Source organism: Amblyomma americanum, chromosome 3, assembly GCF_052857255.1.
Source record: "Amblyomma americanum isolate KBUSLIRL-KWMA chromosome 3, ASM5285725v1, whole genome shotgun sequence".
NCBI classification, from domain to species: domain Eukaryota; kingdom Metazoa; phylum Arthropoda; class Arachnida; order Ixodida; family Ixodidae; genus Amblyomma; species Amblyomma americanum.
Window position 1 is genome coordinate 225,394,813 of NC_135499.1, and position 13,421 is coordinate 225,408,233.

At 45.2% G+C, this 13,421-nt stretch overlaps 2 protein-coding genes across 3 annotated transcripts in view; both read left to right on the forward strand.

The window, feature by feature from the left end:
• LOC144126237 (salivary anticoagulant protein P23-like) overlaps positions 1 to 13,421 on the forward strand; it is a 339,317-nt gene that overhangs the window by 296,424 nt on the left and 29,472 nt on the right. The gene's annotated exons all lie outside the window — the stretch shown is intronic.
• LOC144126235 (salivary anticoagulant protein P23-like) lies at positions 1,493 to 4,865 on the forward strand. Its single transcript, XM_077660284.1, has 5 exons — positions 1,493 to 1,630; positions 2,091 to 2,153; positions 2,733 to 2,860; positions 3,418 to 3,600; positions 4,270 to 4,865. The coding sequence occupies exons 2-5, from the start codon at positions 2,111 to 2,113 to the stop codon at positions 4,576 to 4,578; spliced, it is 663 nt and encodes a 220-aa protein (XP_077516410.1). The 5' UTR covers positions 1,493 to 1,630; positions 2,091 to 2,110; the 3' UTR covers positions 4,579 to 4,865.

The following is a 13,421-nucleotide window of genomic DNA, read 5'->3' on the forward strand; positions in this document are numbered from 1 at the left end:
CCACCTTGAACACATCAAGATGATTTACAAAGTGTAAAAAAAAACTTTTTTTTGCCACTTCAAAAAAGACACTGGAGCGCACTGTCTAGTGACTGTCAGTCCTCACGAATACCGTAGTGATATTGTACCTTATGATCGTTAACTTATTTTCTTTTAGGACATCAAATCAACAAGTCATTGGAATGAAGGTGTTACCGATAGTTCGCCAATCCTTAATAAAAGTAGAACTGGTATTAACTTTTTTTTTATTCGAAAACTCTGGCACAAAGCACAGGTGATAAAGGGGAATGAGTATGTAGGAAGAAGTTAGAAGCAGAATGCAGACAAGTTTTCCTGAAAAAGCCGCAATGTTTGTCGATGTAGCGACTGCCAGTTGTCCACTTTTTATAGTCACTTTCGCGATTCCAGCTTAGGCCCGCCTCGTAGAGTTAGGGTTTTTCGCACAGGAGCCGTGGCTGGAAAAAACACTGTGGTCGAAGCAGAGAGCACGTTCCTCATGCAATAGTTGCAATAATTTCGCACATACTGTTTTGAATTTTTTGCTCACCGCCACGCAATGCCAAATCTAAAATCCATTCTAAAGAACGCCACTGAACACGGCCGACCAACAAAGGCAGGCGTTAGGTTTCCCGCCGTTGCCAACGCCCATAATGGGCCAATAGCAGACGTGCGCGCAATGACCAAGGTGAAAAGAGTGTGAAGACAGACGTGTGGGGCCGAGGAAGACCTCAGACGTCCCGCAGCCAACAAAACCCCTCGTAGACGACGCCTCATAAATATTCACAATTCAGACCGGCGTGATTCAGTCAGGCGGAACGCAGCCTCAATTGCCGCGCCACGCCTGCTCGAAAACACACGCGGGCTCCACCCTCTAAAGAAGCTCATTGAACGCGAAGCTGGACCATGCCGTGTCCCTCAGCCGAGACGAAGCAACTGTCTAGGCGGCGTTGGATGAAGCGCCTCGCCTCGTGTGCGAGGGGTACCCCGAGGTCACACCGCGCGGGCAACAGACAGTTCCGTAGGCTGTGACGCGTTTCGTATGTAATTACGGCCGCTCGGCGCGTGGAGGGGGTGATTCGCGGAAAAGCCGGCCGTGATGTGGGTCGGCAAAAGGGGAGGGAGAAAGCCCCGAATTGCGAGCAAGGCTACCAGAATAGCCGGACAGTCACGCATCTACGCATAGTAGTATACTCTACGTACGCACTGAAATGGGACGGAATAAATGAGATTAATAATCCGCTCTTGACACAGTTTTGCTTGTTCTGCATTCAGTAGCTACCAGTGAGAGGAAAAACACAAATGCTGCTTTGACGTCCAGTGCAGTCAAGTCCAAGGACAAAACTGCTGCTAATGGGCCGCGTGAAAGCGTCCGGTCTCGCACGCGCCTGGCAGCTTGCGATACGAAAGAGCAAGAGTGCGCTGTTGGCGCTGCTGTTTCTTTATGCTTTTATGTTTCTTCGCCTAGTTGCGATTGCGAAAACCGCGTCGACGGCTTGTACCTATCCCCACGGCGGGGGTGGAAAGGGCGAAAATCGCCAGGGAAAGGAAAACGCCTCCTTGGTGCGTGTGTCCCTCGGTCGCGGCTTCTTGGTTTAGTCGAGCGAAACCTCTTGCAAGGAGTGGTGGGCAGGTGAGCGGCTATTATTTCGTCTTTTCTTTCAAGGCCCCCGTTCGTGTAACCTTGGGAAATCTTCACACTTTTTCCATTTCAGTCAGTTACACCTACCGTCACTACTGCTTACTGTTCTGATTTCCGTTCTGCTTAATGTTTAGAAACGCAATGCAATAGTTTACACTTTCGGTGTCAAAAAAGGAAAAACTCACGAAGGTGCTAACCAGCAGTAGCCGTAGTCATCAGTGCCCACAGCCCGCTAGAAATTACCCTATTTGCACAAATATTCATCTATTTGATTCATAGCACCGATCTTTGAGCAACGCCGTAAGTTAAAAGAAAAAGAAAGGAAAACAGAAAGCTAAATTTGGTGAACAGGACAAGGCTAATGATGTGATAAAGACACCTCAACGCTTATACATGGCTTAAAAAAGCCAATAAATCATGGTACGCGTTTGTTCCTTTTTTTTTTCTCCAGAAAACAGGAGAACAGGCAAAATGATCAAGGCTATCGTGCTCGTACTGGCAACTGTCAGTTATGGTGAGTTCATTGCACACTTGCATGCTTTTCATTATGTGGGAGTGAGTTTTGCGGCGATGAACCTGGCCCTTGTGTTTAATGCTGAGGAGTAAAATGCGGCTCCTAGGCTTAGAATAACCATCATATTTCGCGAGGCGCAAGCGCTGCGACCTACTTTTCTGTCCCAATAAGCCCCGATAGACGTTAGCGGCCTTGTTCAGGGGGCATGAAAGCAGTTATTTTTACCTGCACACTCGTCTTTATACTCGACACAATCCTATCTCTGAGTCTGAAGTAGGCACGAAAAGGAGTGTCTGTATGTACCATTTCCGCATACGGTACGTATGGGCTGCTCCCTCAAACAAACAGCATAAAGGGTACACGCTAATGTTGACCAGACCGTAGCAGCAGCATTCCACTGGAACCGTACTTGAGAGCACTTCTGTTAGAAATTGTACATGACTTGGCCGCTTATAACAACTTCAATCAACCGCACTAAATATCTATATGTTACGAGTAATGACAAACGGCTGTAGAAAATAGACTTGTTTGGTACGAGTTTCGCAGCTCAACTTATCGATGTCGCCTTCTGACTTTCAGCGTCGTCAGCGTCAGTCAGCGACGCGAACACCTTCGTCGACACTGTGTTTCGGGAGAAGATGCCGTTCCTCGTGAAAGGATCGCCCCGTCTGTTCCCCTACGCGACCATTTCGGACTTCAGATTTAAGGTACTTCAAGAACTGCTTTGACTACGAAATACCATTCTATAAAAACGGACTCGGAGGGAGAAACGAAGAAAACAGCACATTTGAGCATTCTATTAGGTTAAGTCTAGTGTAGGATATGCTGGCTGTGGAAAATGTGGCGTAGTACTGTGGGTCTAAAAATTAATATGCAGAAAATCAAAGTAATTTTAAACAGTCTAGGAAGAGAACAGCAGTTTACAATTGGTAGCAACAGGCTGGAAGTGGTAAGCAAATATGTCTACTTAGGGCAGGTGGTGACCGCAGATTCGATATGGGAGAGGCCTTTGTCCTGCAGTGGGCGTAGTCAGGCTGCTGATGATGAAGATGACACTGAAAACAATAGCCCGCTAATCGTCAAGAGACTTAAGGTGAAGTTACTGTCCCACGGTGCCAGGTTCGTTGTGGGAGAGAGAGAGAGAAAGAGAGACTCTTTAATGAAGAAATAGAGAGTTTAGCTGTGTGGGAGATGTGTGTGTGTGTGTATTACCCCATCGACTTCTTTAGCTCAGGCGTGCAGCTTAATATCTTGTCTTTTGCAGGTGTTCAAGACTGCACTGACCAACCGGGACCTGAAGGTGAACATGACTCGAGGCGAGATCCGTGGCTTCGACAGTGCCCTGCAGAGGGTGGGAGACTGCCAGTCACCTTTCCTCCGAGACGGGCAGACCATCATATCCTGCAACCTCGCCGTCCGAGGGCTGAACATCACCTTCACTGCGCTGGTACCCTGCTTGTAGTTTCAATTTCACTCCGGCGCCGCGTACGTCTATACGATCGTTTGGCACTCCATAATTCCGTCCACCACGCCGCCCGCAACCTCTCTACTCCTTTTCACGATTAATCCCTAGGTGTTTAGCATCCAGCCTACTTCGTTTCTATATGTATGCTATGGGAACGCTCTTCCGTTTTAGAGGACCTGGGGATTAGCTGATGTATACCGCTTCATTTGCGAGTAACATTAATTCCATTGCCTATTTACGGACCAGTGTACAAAGTAGAACAAAAAGTTAACGTGAAACGAGACCTGAGAACGACTGTGCAAGTTTATAAAAAGTTTAGAGAAAAATTGTACCGCACAATAGGTGAAATTTAGCCTTTTAACCTTGCGGGCGATGCCACTGACATTGACATATAAAACACTTTACTGGACGTGGTTTCCACTTGGGAAGTTTCAACGAAGAAACTATAAAGATATGAAACAGAAAAAGATGGGCCTTTAGCGTGATACGCCGGGTGGGTCAAAAAGGGGAAGGGAATGGCGGGGAAAATATTCGTTTTTTTTTGTGCATCATCGTGTGACATTGTGTCCGTGCAAAGTACTCATAACTTATTCTAATTTCTTAAGTTACAGAGAGGGCTATTTAATCACCTATTCTCCACTTTCTGCGCAGGCCAAAGGGGACACCCTGGTCGCCATCTGGAAGACCATCTGGGTGCACGTAACGGTACGGGACACCGTGGCTCACTTCGAAGCCAGCGCCCCTGTCGGTCGGGATGGCACTCTGCGTACCTTCCTCATCAACGACATCCTGTTCGACGTCCAGTACGACAGCGACCTGAGCCTGAACGAGGCCCGACGGCAGAAGTTCAAGGAGGAGGTCGCGAATAGAGTCAAGGACGAACTTAGGCACATCCTTTTCAACGACTACAACGACGTGCTGCGCCGAGCTGTGGAGTCGGTCACCTTCCCCAGAATCTAACCACTAGCTCTGAATTCGATGTGCAAGGTTCAAGTGAACAGTCGTGTTGTCTTGTGGTCTTTGTTCCCTTCAGTAAAAGGTGTGCCTTTTGAGAGAACGCTTGAGCCACCTTGTATACCTTCTGCTTGCCCGTCATATCTAAGCCAAATCAAACTGCTCTTTTCGCGATTTATCTGCAAACGCACGGCGCTGGCATTGCATGCCCGCTCTTATTCGGCGTGCGCGAATCAAGCGCGAGACGTTGTATTCACATGTTCCTAAAAATAATAAAAAAGAAAATATACTTACGACTCTGAGTCTTGTTGGCTATTGAACGGTGCGCCCTGCTTGCATTTATTTGCGCAATAGCGTTTTACCGTTACAGACTGCGCAGAAATCACTTCGTTGTTCAATTCGGGTACCCTGTGCTTTATGGCATGGCCCACGTTACACAAGTTGGCAGGAAAAAATTACCGGTAGGCTCTTAAGGAACGAACGTGCTAGTAAAGCAAAAGCATTGCAAATCTATTGCTATTCTATTCCAATTTGATTTAATTATATCCCAAATACTATTCCAGTTCTATTATACTTCTGCTCTATTCCTCTAGTTCGTGCAGATGTGAGGGCTAGTAGCATTATCGGTTAACATTTAGTATTTTCCCGCCTTTTGTAACGTCGCACCGCTTCAACCAATTTCGAGTTTTGTGGCGTCACTATTTGGGGCAACTTTTTGAGACCACATTTTTGTCGACGCCGGATTTTCGCTGAAGTGAGATGCATTTCATGCTTTGGCATTAATAACCAGCCTCTACCCGTAAACTGAGCTATCGGCATGATTCGACATTTGCATAAATCATAAATATACGGCGTTCAGTGAGAAGAAAGTCTTGACTGTACATTCGCCGTCTTTCTTATGGCCGTGCAGATATATGCTCAGATCTGAACCACATGTTGCTAAAACATCTAATCAGCTAATTCTATTAAAGAAGCTGATAGATGAGTGGAAAAGCGTTTACCGTGAACTTCTCCGACCGCAAGTCCGAAGCTGGCCGAGTGGTGCAAGCCTCATTAGGCACCCCTGCATGCAAACATCCACTTCGTTGTGCTGCTTATCTGTCTGTGCCATCTTGGAGCCTCTCTAGGGGTTATTTAGGAACAGCGACAGAAGGTGTCACAGGCGCTGTCGGTGAAGCTCCCAACCGCAGCCATATTTTCGAATACCACTCTCCAGTGGTGAAAGCGACCACACGGTCGTAACGTGGCCGTGTCATAGCATCGCCACAGCTGCATGCAGCACGAGCGCTATCGTACGACTTTGGCATATCTGTTCAGTGGAAGACTCATCGCAGGACAAATAACTATCGGCAGCGGTGAGTTCATGAATCGGAGCAGGATTGTTGCCAAAATTTTGTCCGTGAGGAGTGCCATCGCCGTTCAGTACATAGGTTTTACAGCGTTCTTCAGCGTGAATAAATTTCTGCTTCATGACTCTAAGCTGCTGTTTCTGGTGAAAAAATTATGAGAATACAGGAAACAATATACAGGGTGATTTGTGCACATGTGAAATTATGTTTACAAACTCTTTTAAATAGGCCATGTATTCACGTCCGTGTGCATACAAGGCTCGAGCAGTTTCACGATCGTCGAATGATCTGCTCAGTGTTATCGTAGGCAGCCCTCATTAGGCAGAATTACGGATAGATTTGAGGTTGCATGCTCGTCCTTTATGTGTGGCACTCATAAATTTCCTCAGTACAGTACCGGAGCTCATCTTCCGTTCAGTCGTATTTGGTCTTTATTTGTAAATTCAGTACTGCAGATCTTATACAGGACCAAGCAGTGTAGGTGCAAAGAAAAAAAAAACGAAATTTTCAAAAAGTGAACAGAACATCAGAGTATGACAGAAAGCAAAAAAAAAAATCTTCTATGAAGCAACTAAAACTCGCCCAGTTCAGAATCCTTTCCTGTTCAACGGGCTCTTATTTCTGTTTTAACCAACATCTTTCAAATCCATCGACTCGGGCCTCACTTACTGCCATACGTGTCGTCAAGGCAAGGTCAGCTTTGTGGTACGCCAAGCAAGGACTGGTTCATCCAGAACTGGATAACTTCTGTGGCTTCATGAAGCCTTCTCAGCACTCGTGCGTAGGCTCTTCCTTATGTGCTGGTCGTTTCGCGCTGAATTCTAACTACGAAGACAATCCAACTTGTCCAGTTCGGCGCCCTCTTCAAGAATCTTCCAATCGTTTACCTTGCTTGGAAAGAATAAAAATTTGAATAAACTTTTCTGCTCAAAATACGTCATTGAATGAGGTTGATGGCCAGTGTGCCTCCACGTTGAAGGCACAGCTGGTGAAAAGCTAGATGCAAAATTTTGATTGCAGAGCTAGAAAAAAATTGCAAGCGTAAAATTTTCCTGCGTTATAGGAGTGATTGAATGTAATTAGCCTGCATTAATTAGGATGGTTGGCCATACGGGGAAAAGTGCTGTTTCTTCGTTATCAATATTTAGTTTGTGTGCCATTCTTGGAGGCGTGATTGGGTGGCGGTGGTTAATACCAAATGTTGCCTAAATGGACAACCTTCAGAAGCTGTGCATATTGGATGTCTTATTTTGCATTTACGGTGACGTAAAGCATTCTCATATGAATATACAGTGATAATTGAAGGATCTTGACGGGAGAACGATAGTTCGAATTTTTCCAATAAGATTTCTGTTGCTGCGACTGCATGTTTCGTTGGAGAGAGCCGAAAACGTGCTGCCCTCCAGTGTAGCCTTGGGTATTCTGCTCTTTTTCTTTCCGTTTCTCTGCCATATATCTGCGTAGGCTAGATGAGTGTCCGGCCTGATGGCAAGACGGACACAGGGGCAAGCGTCGGGTATGAATGTTCTTTCGAATGTGCAAATAACAAAGCACCATTTCAGATAATTTCTAAGCAAGGAGAACCAACATATGCCTCCGAAGAGGGATTCTGGTCTCAAATATTTAGTACTCAGTCCGAAAACACGCGCACCGTCGTGATATGCAAAAACCGCACACAAGCAGCCCCCCTGCTGCCTGAAAGCCATTGAGGCTTAAGGCTACTCACTTTTTATTGCTTCTGCCGAACGCATTTACCGCTACAGTGAAAGAGCAAGAATTCCACGCCCACATCCTGAGCGGGAAAGCAAAGCGAACTTATCAGTTTAAGCCATTCTAGAGAGCGAAAAGTCATTACAAGCATGGAGCGAACACACGCAGTACGAAAGGATGCCAAAATACGATAACAACTGGGACTCTGTACCCTCTAATGACTTCCGCCACAAGCATGTTAGTATCACTCACACCGGACATCCACACCTCCTAGTCATTGTGTTGTTATTAGAATAGGCCCTTTGTAATGAGCCCCTGGACGGCAGCGATTCATCATCATCATCATTTATTGTCCCTTAAAGGCCCCTGTCGGGGTATTACATAAGGGGGGAGCGTATACAAGGTTGATGTGGAAAAACAAAAACAAAGGTCACAAAAATATAACAATGCAATATAGGAACATAAAGAGAAGCAAGGAACGCGAATAGTTAGAACGGTGCATGTAAAAAATGCCTTTAGGCCACAAGCACCACACACGTCGGCGAGAAGTTAGGAAAAAAAAAATGTCAACCCAGGTGATCTAACAACATCGCCTTAAACCTTGTCGCATCGTGCACATTTGTTAGTGAGTCGGGCAGAAGGTTCCATTCTTCAATTGCGGTCGGAAAGAAGGACTTGTTGAAAGCATTGGTGGAGCCATGAAGTCGTTGGACGCTATTTGAATTAAAAAGGCGGCGCGATGTACGAAAGGGAGGAGATATGAGGGAACCACGGAGATAGGGGAAATTGAAGTATAACTTATGGAACAAGCAAAGGCGCGCAACTTTTCGTCTGAGAGCTAAGGAAGTGAGGTCAAGTGATGATTTAATGGAACTTACGCTGGAATGAAAGTCGTATGTTGACGATATGAAGCGTGCTGCACGGTTCTGGACGGCTTCGAGCATGTTAATTAGGTAGGACTGATGAGGACTCCAGATCGCGGATGCATACTCCAGCCTACTGCGGACAAAAGTTTCATATGCCAGTTTACGTATGTTAGCGGGGGAAGAGGGAAGTGATCTTCTAATAAAACCAAGTGTACGTGAAGCGTCGGCCGTGATTTTTGTAATATGATCAACCCAAGTTAATTTGCTATTGATTGTGATGCCAAGGTAACGATAAGATTCAACTTGCAATAGGTCCTCAGAAAATAAAGAGTAAGGATAAGTTAAATTGGAGCGTTTCCGAGAAATTTGCATAAAACTGCACTTCCTAATGTTCAGTTCCATCATCCACAAAGAGCACCAATTTTCGATGAGCTTCAGATCGTTTTGGAGGGCAGCTTGATCGTCTTTAGTATTTATACGGCGGTAGATAAGGCAGTCATCTGCGAAAAGACGGATGGTGGATGAGATGTTGTGTGGGAGGTCGTTAATAAATATTAAGAAGAGAAGCGGACCCAACACAGACCCCTGTGGTACTCCGGAGGAGACGGAAGTAGAATTTGAAGGAAGTCCGCCTATTGTTTTTTTTTTGTCTCTCTCCTTGTCCCCTTTTCCTTGCCGAAGGTCAGGTACATGATCCTGTACGGTGACGCGCGTGCAACGACGTTCTTAGTAACTTTATATTACATTTTTATGCATCTAATATACTTACGGCGAGTGGGGAAACGAACCCATGATAAAGCCGTGAGAGGATCGTGCGCAGTGCATTGAAATTTTTTTTTATTTTGGGAAACCTTAATTTTCAGGAGTTGCTTCCTGTGAACTTGCTTTCTGTGAAATCTTAGCTTGTCCTTGTGACTCGTCGTCTATATTATGATCACGCTTCGTTTTGGTGGACGAGTCGCTTTAGTTAAACCGTAGATAGTGGCGCGTGTTCGGAACAACCTCAGATCCTCAATCTTAGAGCGATCACTGGGGGCTTCAAAAAACATTTCTGAACCGACCTACAATAAAGTCGAATGCCTCGACGTGGGCTTTCTGAAAACATATGCATTGTGTCGTGTACCACGTTTAATACGCCGAATTTTCAGTAAGCGAGCATGGACTCCCGGACTGCTGAACGTCTTTCAAAGACGCGCACGTAATCCACGCTCAATTGTAAAAGATGTAAGAGATTGAGCAGTATCCGCGCTGAGACAGAACCTGCAAATGCCCCAGCACTGTTGCCATTTTGACGTGTATTATCTGAAGCAGCTGGCAAAAAAACGGGTCATAAAGCACTGATAACGAGAAAACCCAGCAGTTCATGAAAGAACCTCAACACAAGTAGTGAATGAACGGTGTCCCGTGAAAGATCGTCCACTTACAGAGCCAGCGTTTGATCTTTAAGAGACGCTGTGAAGCTGAACGCACTTGAGAACTTCGTTATCAGAGGCTAATCAGCGTGTGACGGCGCGGCAAAGCTCCCGTTTTACCTGTTCTGTGCACCTCTATAGGCTGATGAAGTGGTTGGAATTGGACCAGCTCTCAAGAAAATGCCACCTTTAAGCAGGTGCCTCACAGTGACGCATTTAACACATGAACATATTGATATGTCTAGGCCAGCCTCGCATGTCTGTATTAATGCAGGGACAGTGACGACATGCAGATAAAGACCGGATGATCTCTGACAGCATTTCAGCCAGAAAGAGAATGAAGCGCACGTAGTACTTCAAGCGTTCTCGCTCGGATGTTATCTGGGAGCTGAGAGAAACAGATCTACATTATATAAAAAAGCTCAAATCAAGAGCTCGGTATATCCCGCCTAGCTAAACTTATTTATAATTTTGAGATTATTTTTTTCCTGAGAAGCCACTCCTATCAGGGCTATATTCTAAAGAAAATAATGCTGCAGCCGACATAAAGCGTATCTTTCGGGAACCTTTCAGTAGACGGAGTTGAATGAATTCCAATCCTTTCTCCATAGAAGCTTCCTTTCAACAGCACTGTCGGAGCGGAACTCTCCCCAGACAGTCTTATCCCCCTTCTAGTATAGTTGCCCATAAACCTCCTATTGCGTCCTGCGCTTGCAATATAAAATTTAAATAGAACTGACTTCAATCAATTTTGCTCTCCGTTAGCGCTCGCCACGTGTTAGCTCTCACTGAACCTAACTTCCATAATGTTCTAGAACAATCTGAATAAACTGACAGCCGGTTGAAAAAAAAAAGAGGGTCGTACTAAAATAGCTATTATTTTTGAGAGTCAATTAGTGAACTGACACAGAGGCATGGACAAACCAAATGTCTGTTACTCCAGCAGTCGGCGAATGAAATTCTGGTTGCAAACGAAATGAGGAAAATGACTCAAGAGTGTCAGCTCAATAAGGCCTCAGCTTGAAATGCAACACCACTACACGAGCCATATCGGTCCTCGCATGTGCACGGAATCGTCTTCCTCTGGACGCTTGCAAGGCGATGTTTTTCGCTGCTCTGAGAGTTGGGTCCGTTGCGTCGTCGTTACACTACGCAAACAAACATTGCTTGCAACCCCCGCTGCAGTCAGCTTGCGTCGCGAGCAGACCAGTAGCGGGGACTGTGTCACGTAAGCAGAACAGCCGAGCAGACGACGCGACAGCTGGCAAGCTCTCTGTGCGCATTCGCATACTCTCGTCCGTTTCTACACTGTGGTCCTGCATAAGACGCTAAACGACCGTGTAGTACACGCTCCCGTGATATTACTGAAAAAACTAGAGAGCTGCGCCTACGCATGTGCTTTGCTATTTAGCTGGACTTTTACTACTCACTGTGCAACGGCAATTCTTTTTTAGGTTTTTATGCTCAGCCACATTGCCACAAGTTTTCTAACATCGTAATAAAATTTGCACAGTGAGTTAGCAGTGCGCGGCATCCGAGTGCAAGGGATCCTTTTGGTTCGTCTTCCATGGATGATGCCTCATCCGAAAACACTAAAGTAAATGAAGTTATTGCATGGAAAGATGGTCTCACTTTCAATCTAAACCATGTCGTATTTTTTTCTAATACTTTACCGATGAATGCATTATCGTCGTGCCAATGAATGCGTTAATGTGGCATCATTGTAACCACTGAACAACGTCTAGCCAAACGTCACGAATTTAGACCTGTTCTTGGTAAGCAAGTAAAATTTCGACTTTGGAATGAAGAAAATTAAATTTTGTTTTCTGTCATGGCCATGGCATAAACCATAGTATGAATCTTCAGCCGAGAACCCCAAAAATGCTCTCTGCATCTGTATAATCTAAAATCTGTACTCATATTCACTTAAATCTTTTTGTGTGCGGCAGCACTGATGCGACTGCTGAAATGCCGTATGTCTTCGAAGCTCTTCCATGGGTCAAACGCGAGTGAGTTCTGGCAACGTAGGTAGTGTCACAGGCGCACAGTTCTATGCACTAGCCCAAGAGGGAAGGGGGCGCAGAGAGACATCGGCCGGACAAATGTATACAAGGCTGCATATCTAGAAGAGCACCAAGGAAGTTTCTAGCTTTAAAAAAAAACATAGAGCAACAATTTCTGTTAGGTTTCTCCTTTGAAATCTAGAATACTACAATTATTAAATTGACCAAGCATTTCAACCGTCTGCTGAAGTGACTTCATTGAGATTTTACTGTATGAAGTGTCACAGCAGGGAAGGGATACCCCGGGTTTATCGTGCATTGGTGAGTTCCGAAGTTTTCCATTCTCGAACGGAAACATTTGAGCTGCTTACGCTGAAGCCTGTCAGCGCGGAATATGCTGATATTCGCAAACATCAAGAGCTAGCTTGTCAACCTTCATGCATTTCAAATAAAATGAGTGGAAGACTGATGAAAGTTGAATAACATGTACTAAGCGGCGCTATATCACTTAGCATTGCTGAATCCCTTCTTCCATGTGGGGTAAGATATCATCAGGCTACTGCAAAGAGAAAAGAGTGGCAATAAAGAATTCCGCTCAAGCCTCCAGTGGGAAGCATAATCCGGACACCATGAAAAGAAATATGTAAGTGCTATTATTTTAAATATGGAAATATAAAACTACGAGTAACGTTCGAGCTTCTTTTCCACCCTCGAAATTCTGCCATTGAGTTTTCGCTCATCGGCAGAAATACAATTCAGGGTGTATTATAGCGTCAATAATTTTATAAGCATAGGGCGACCCTTTCTAAAAGTGCTTAATGAGTACCTGATGTTTTAGAGTCAGGATGCGCAATTTTACGCGACTGCCAAAATAGCACTGCGCGTCGATCTAAACCTATTGCAGAAGTGAATGATGTGAAAGGCGAATTGGCTAAAAGTTACGAGTGCCGACAAATTATCAGGTTAAAGGGATAATATTATTGTCATTTTAGCATTATGATATGCTAAGTGTGTTAACTTTTCAGCCCGTTTCGAGAGAAACAAACACGTAGCGTAGTGGCTAAGCAGATATGTCGTTCTGATGGCGAGCGCAAAGTCGTGTGTTCGATACCAGCCACGGCACTGGCATTTTTATGTGGTCGGAATTAGACAACGGCCGTGTACTGAGATTTCAGTGTACATTAAAGAACCCTGGTAATTGATATTAATCTGGAGCTCTCGATTAAGGCTCTTGTAAAAAAAATAATGAGGACGATTAAGCCACCTTAAGAGCGGAATGCGACAGCACCTGAAGTAATGTTGCTGCTACTTGTTTCTGTGTCTATGTCAGCTGTTTCATCATATACACAATGTGGCTACTGTCATCTCTACTGACACGCACGAAGTCATGAGCTGAGTACATATATCTTCGTCCAGTTCCTCCTCTTCATGCATCTCCTCTGTGTCTTCGACATGGCGGCGGCCCAGATGCCTTGGCACCTTACGTCCAACCGGTTCCAACCTGCATAA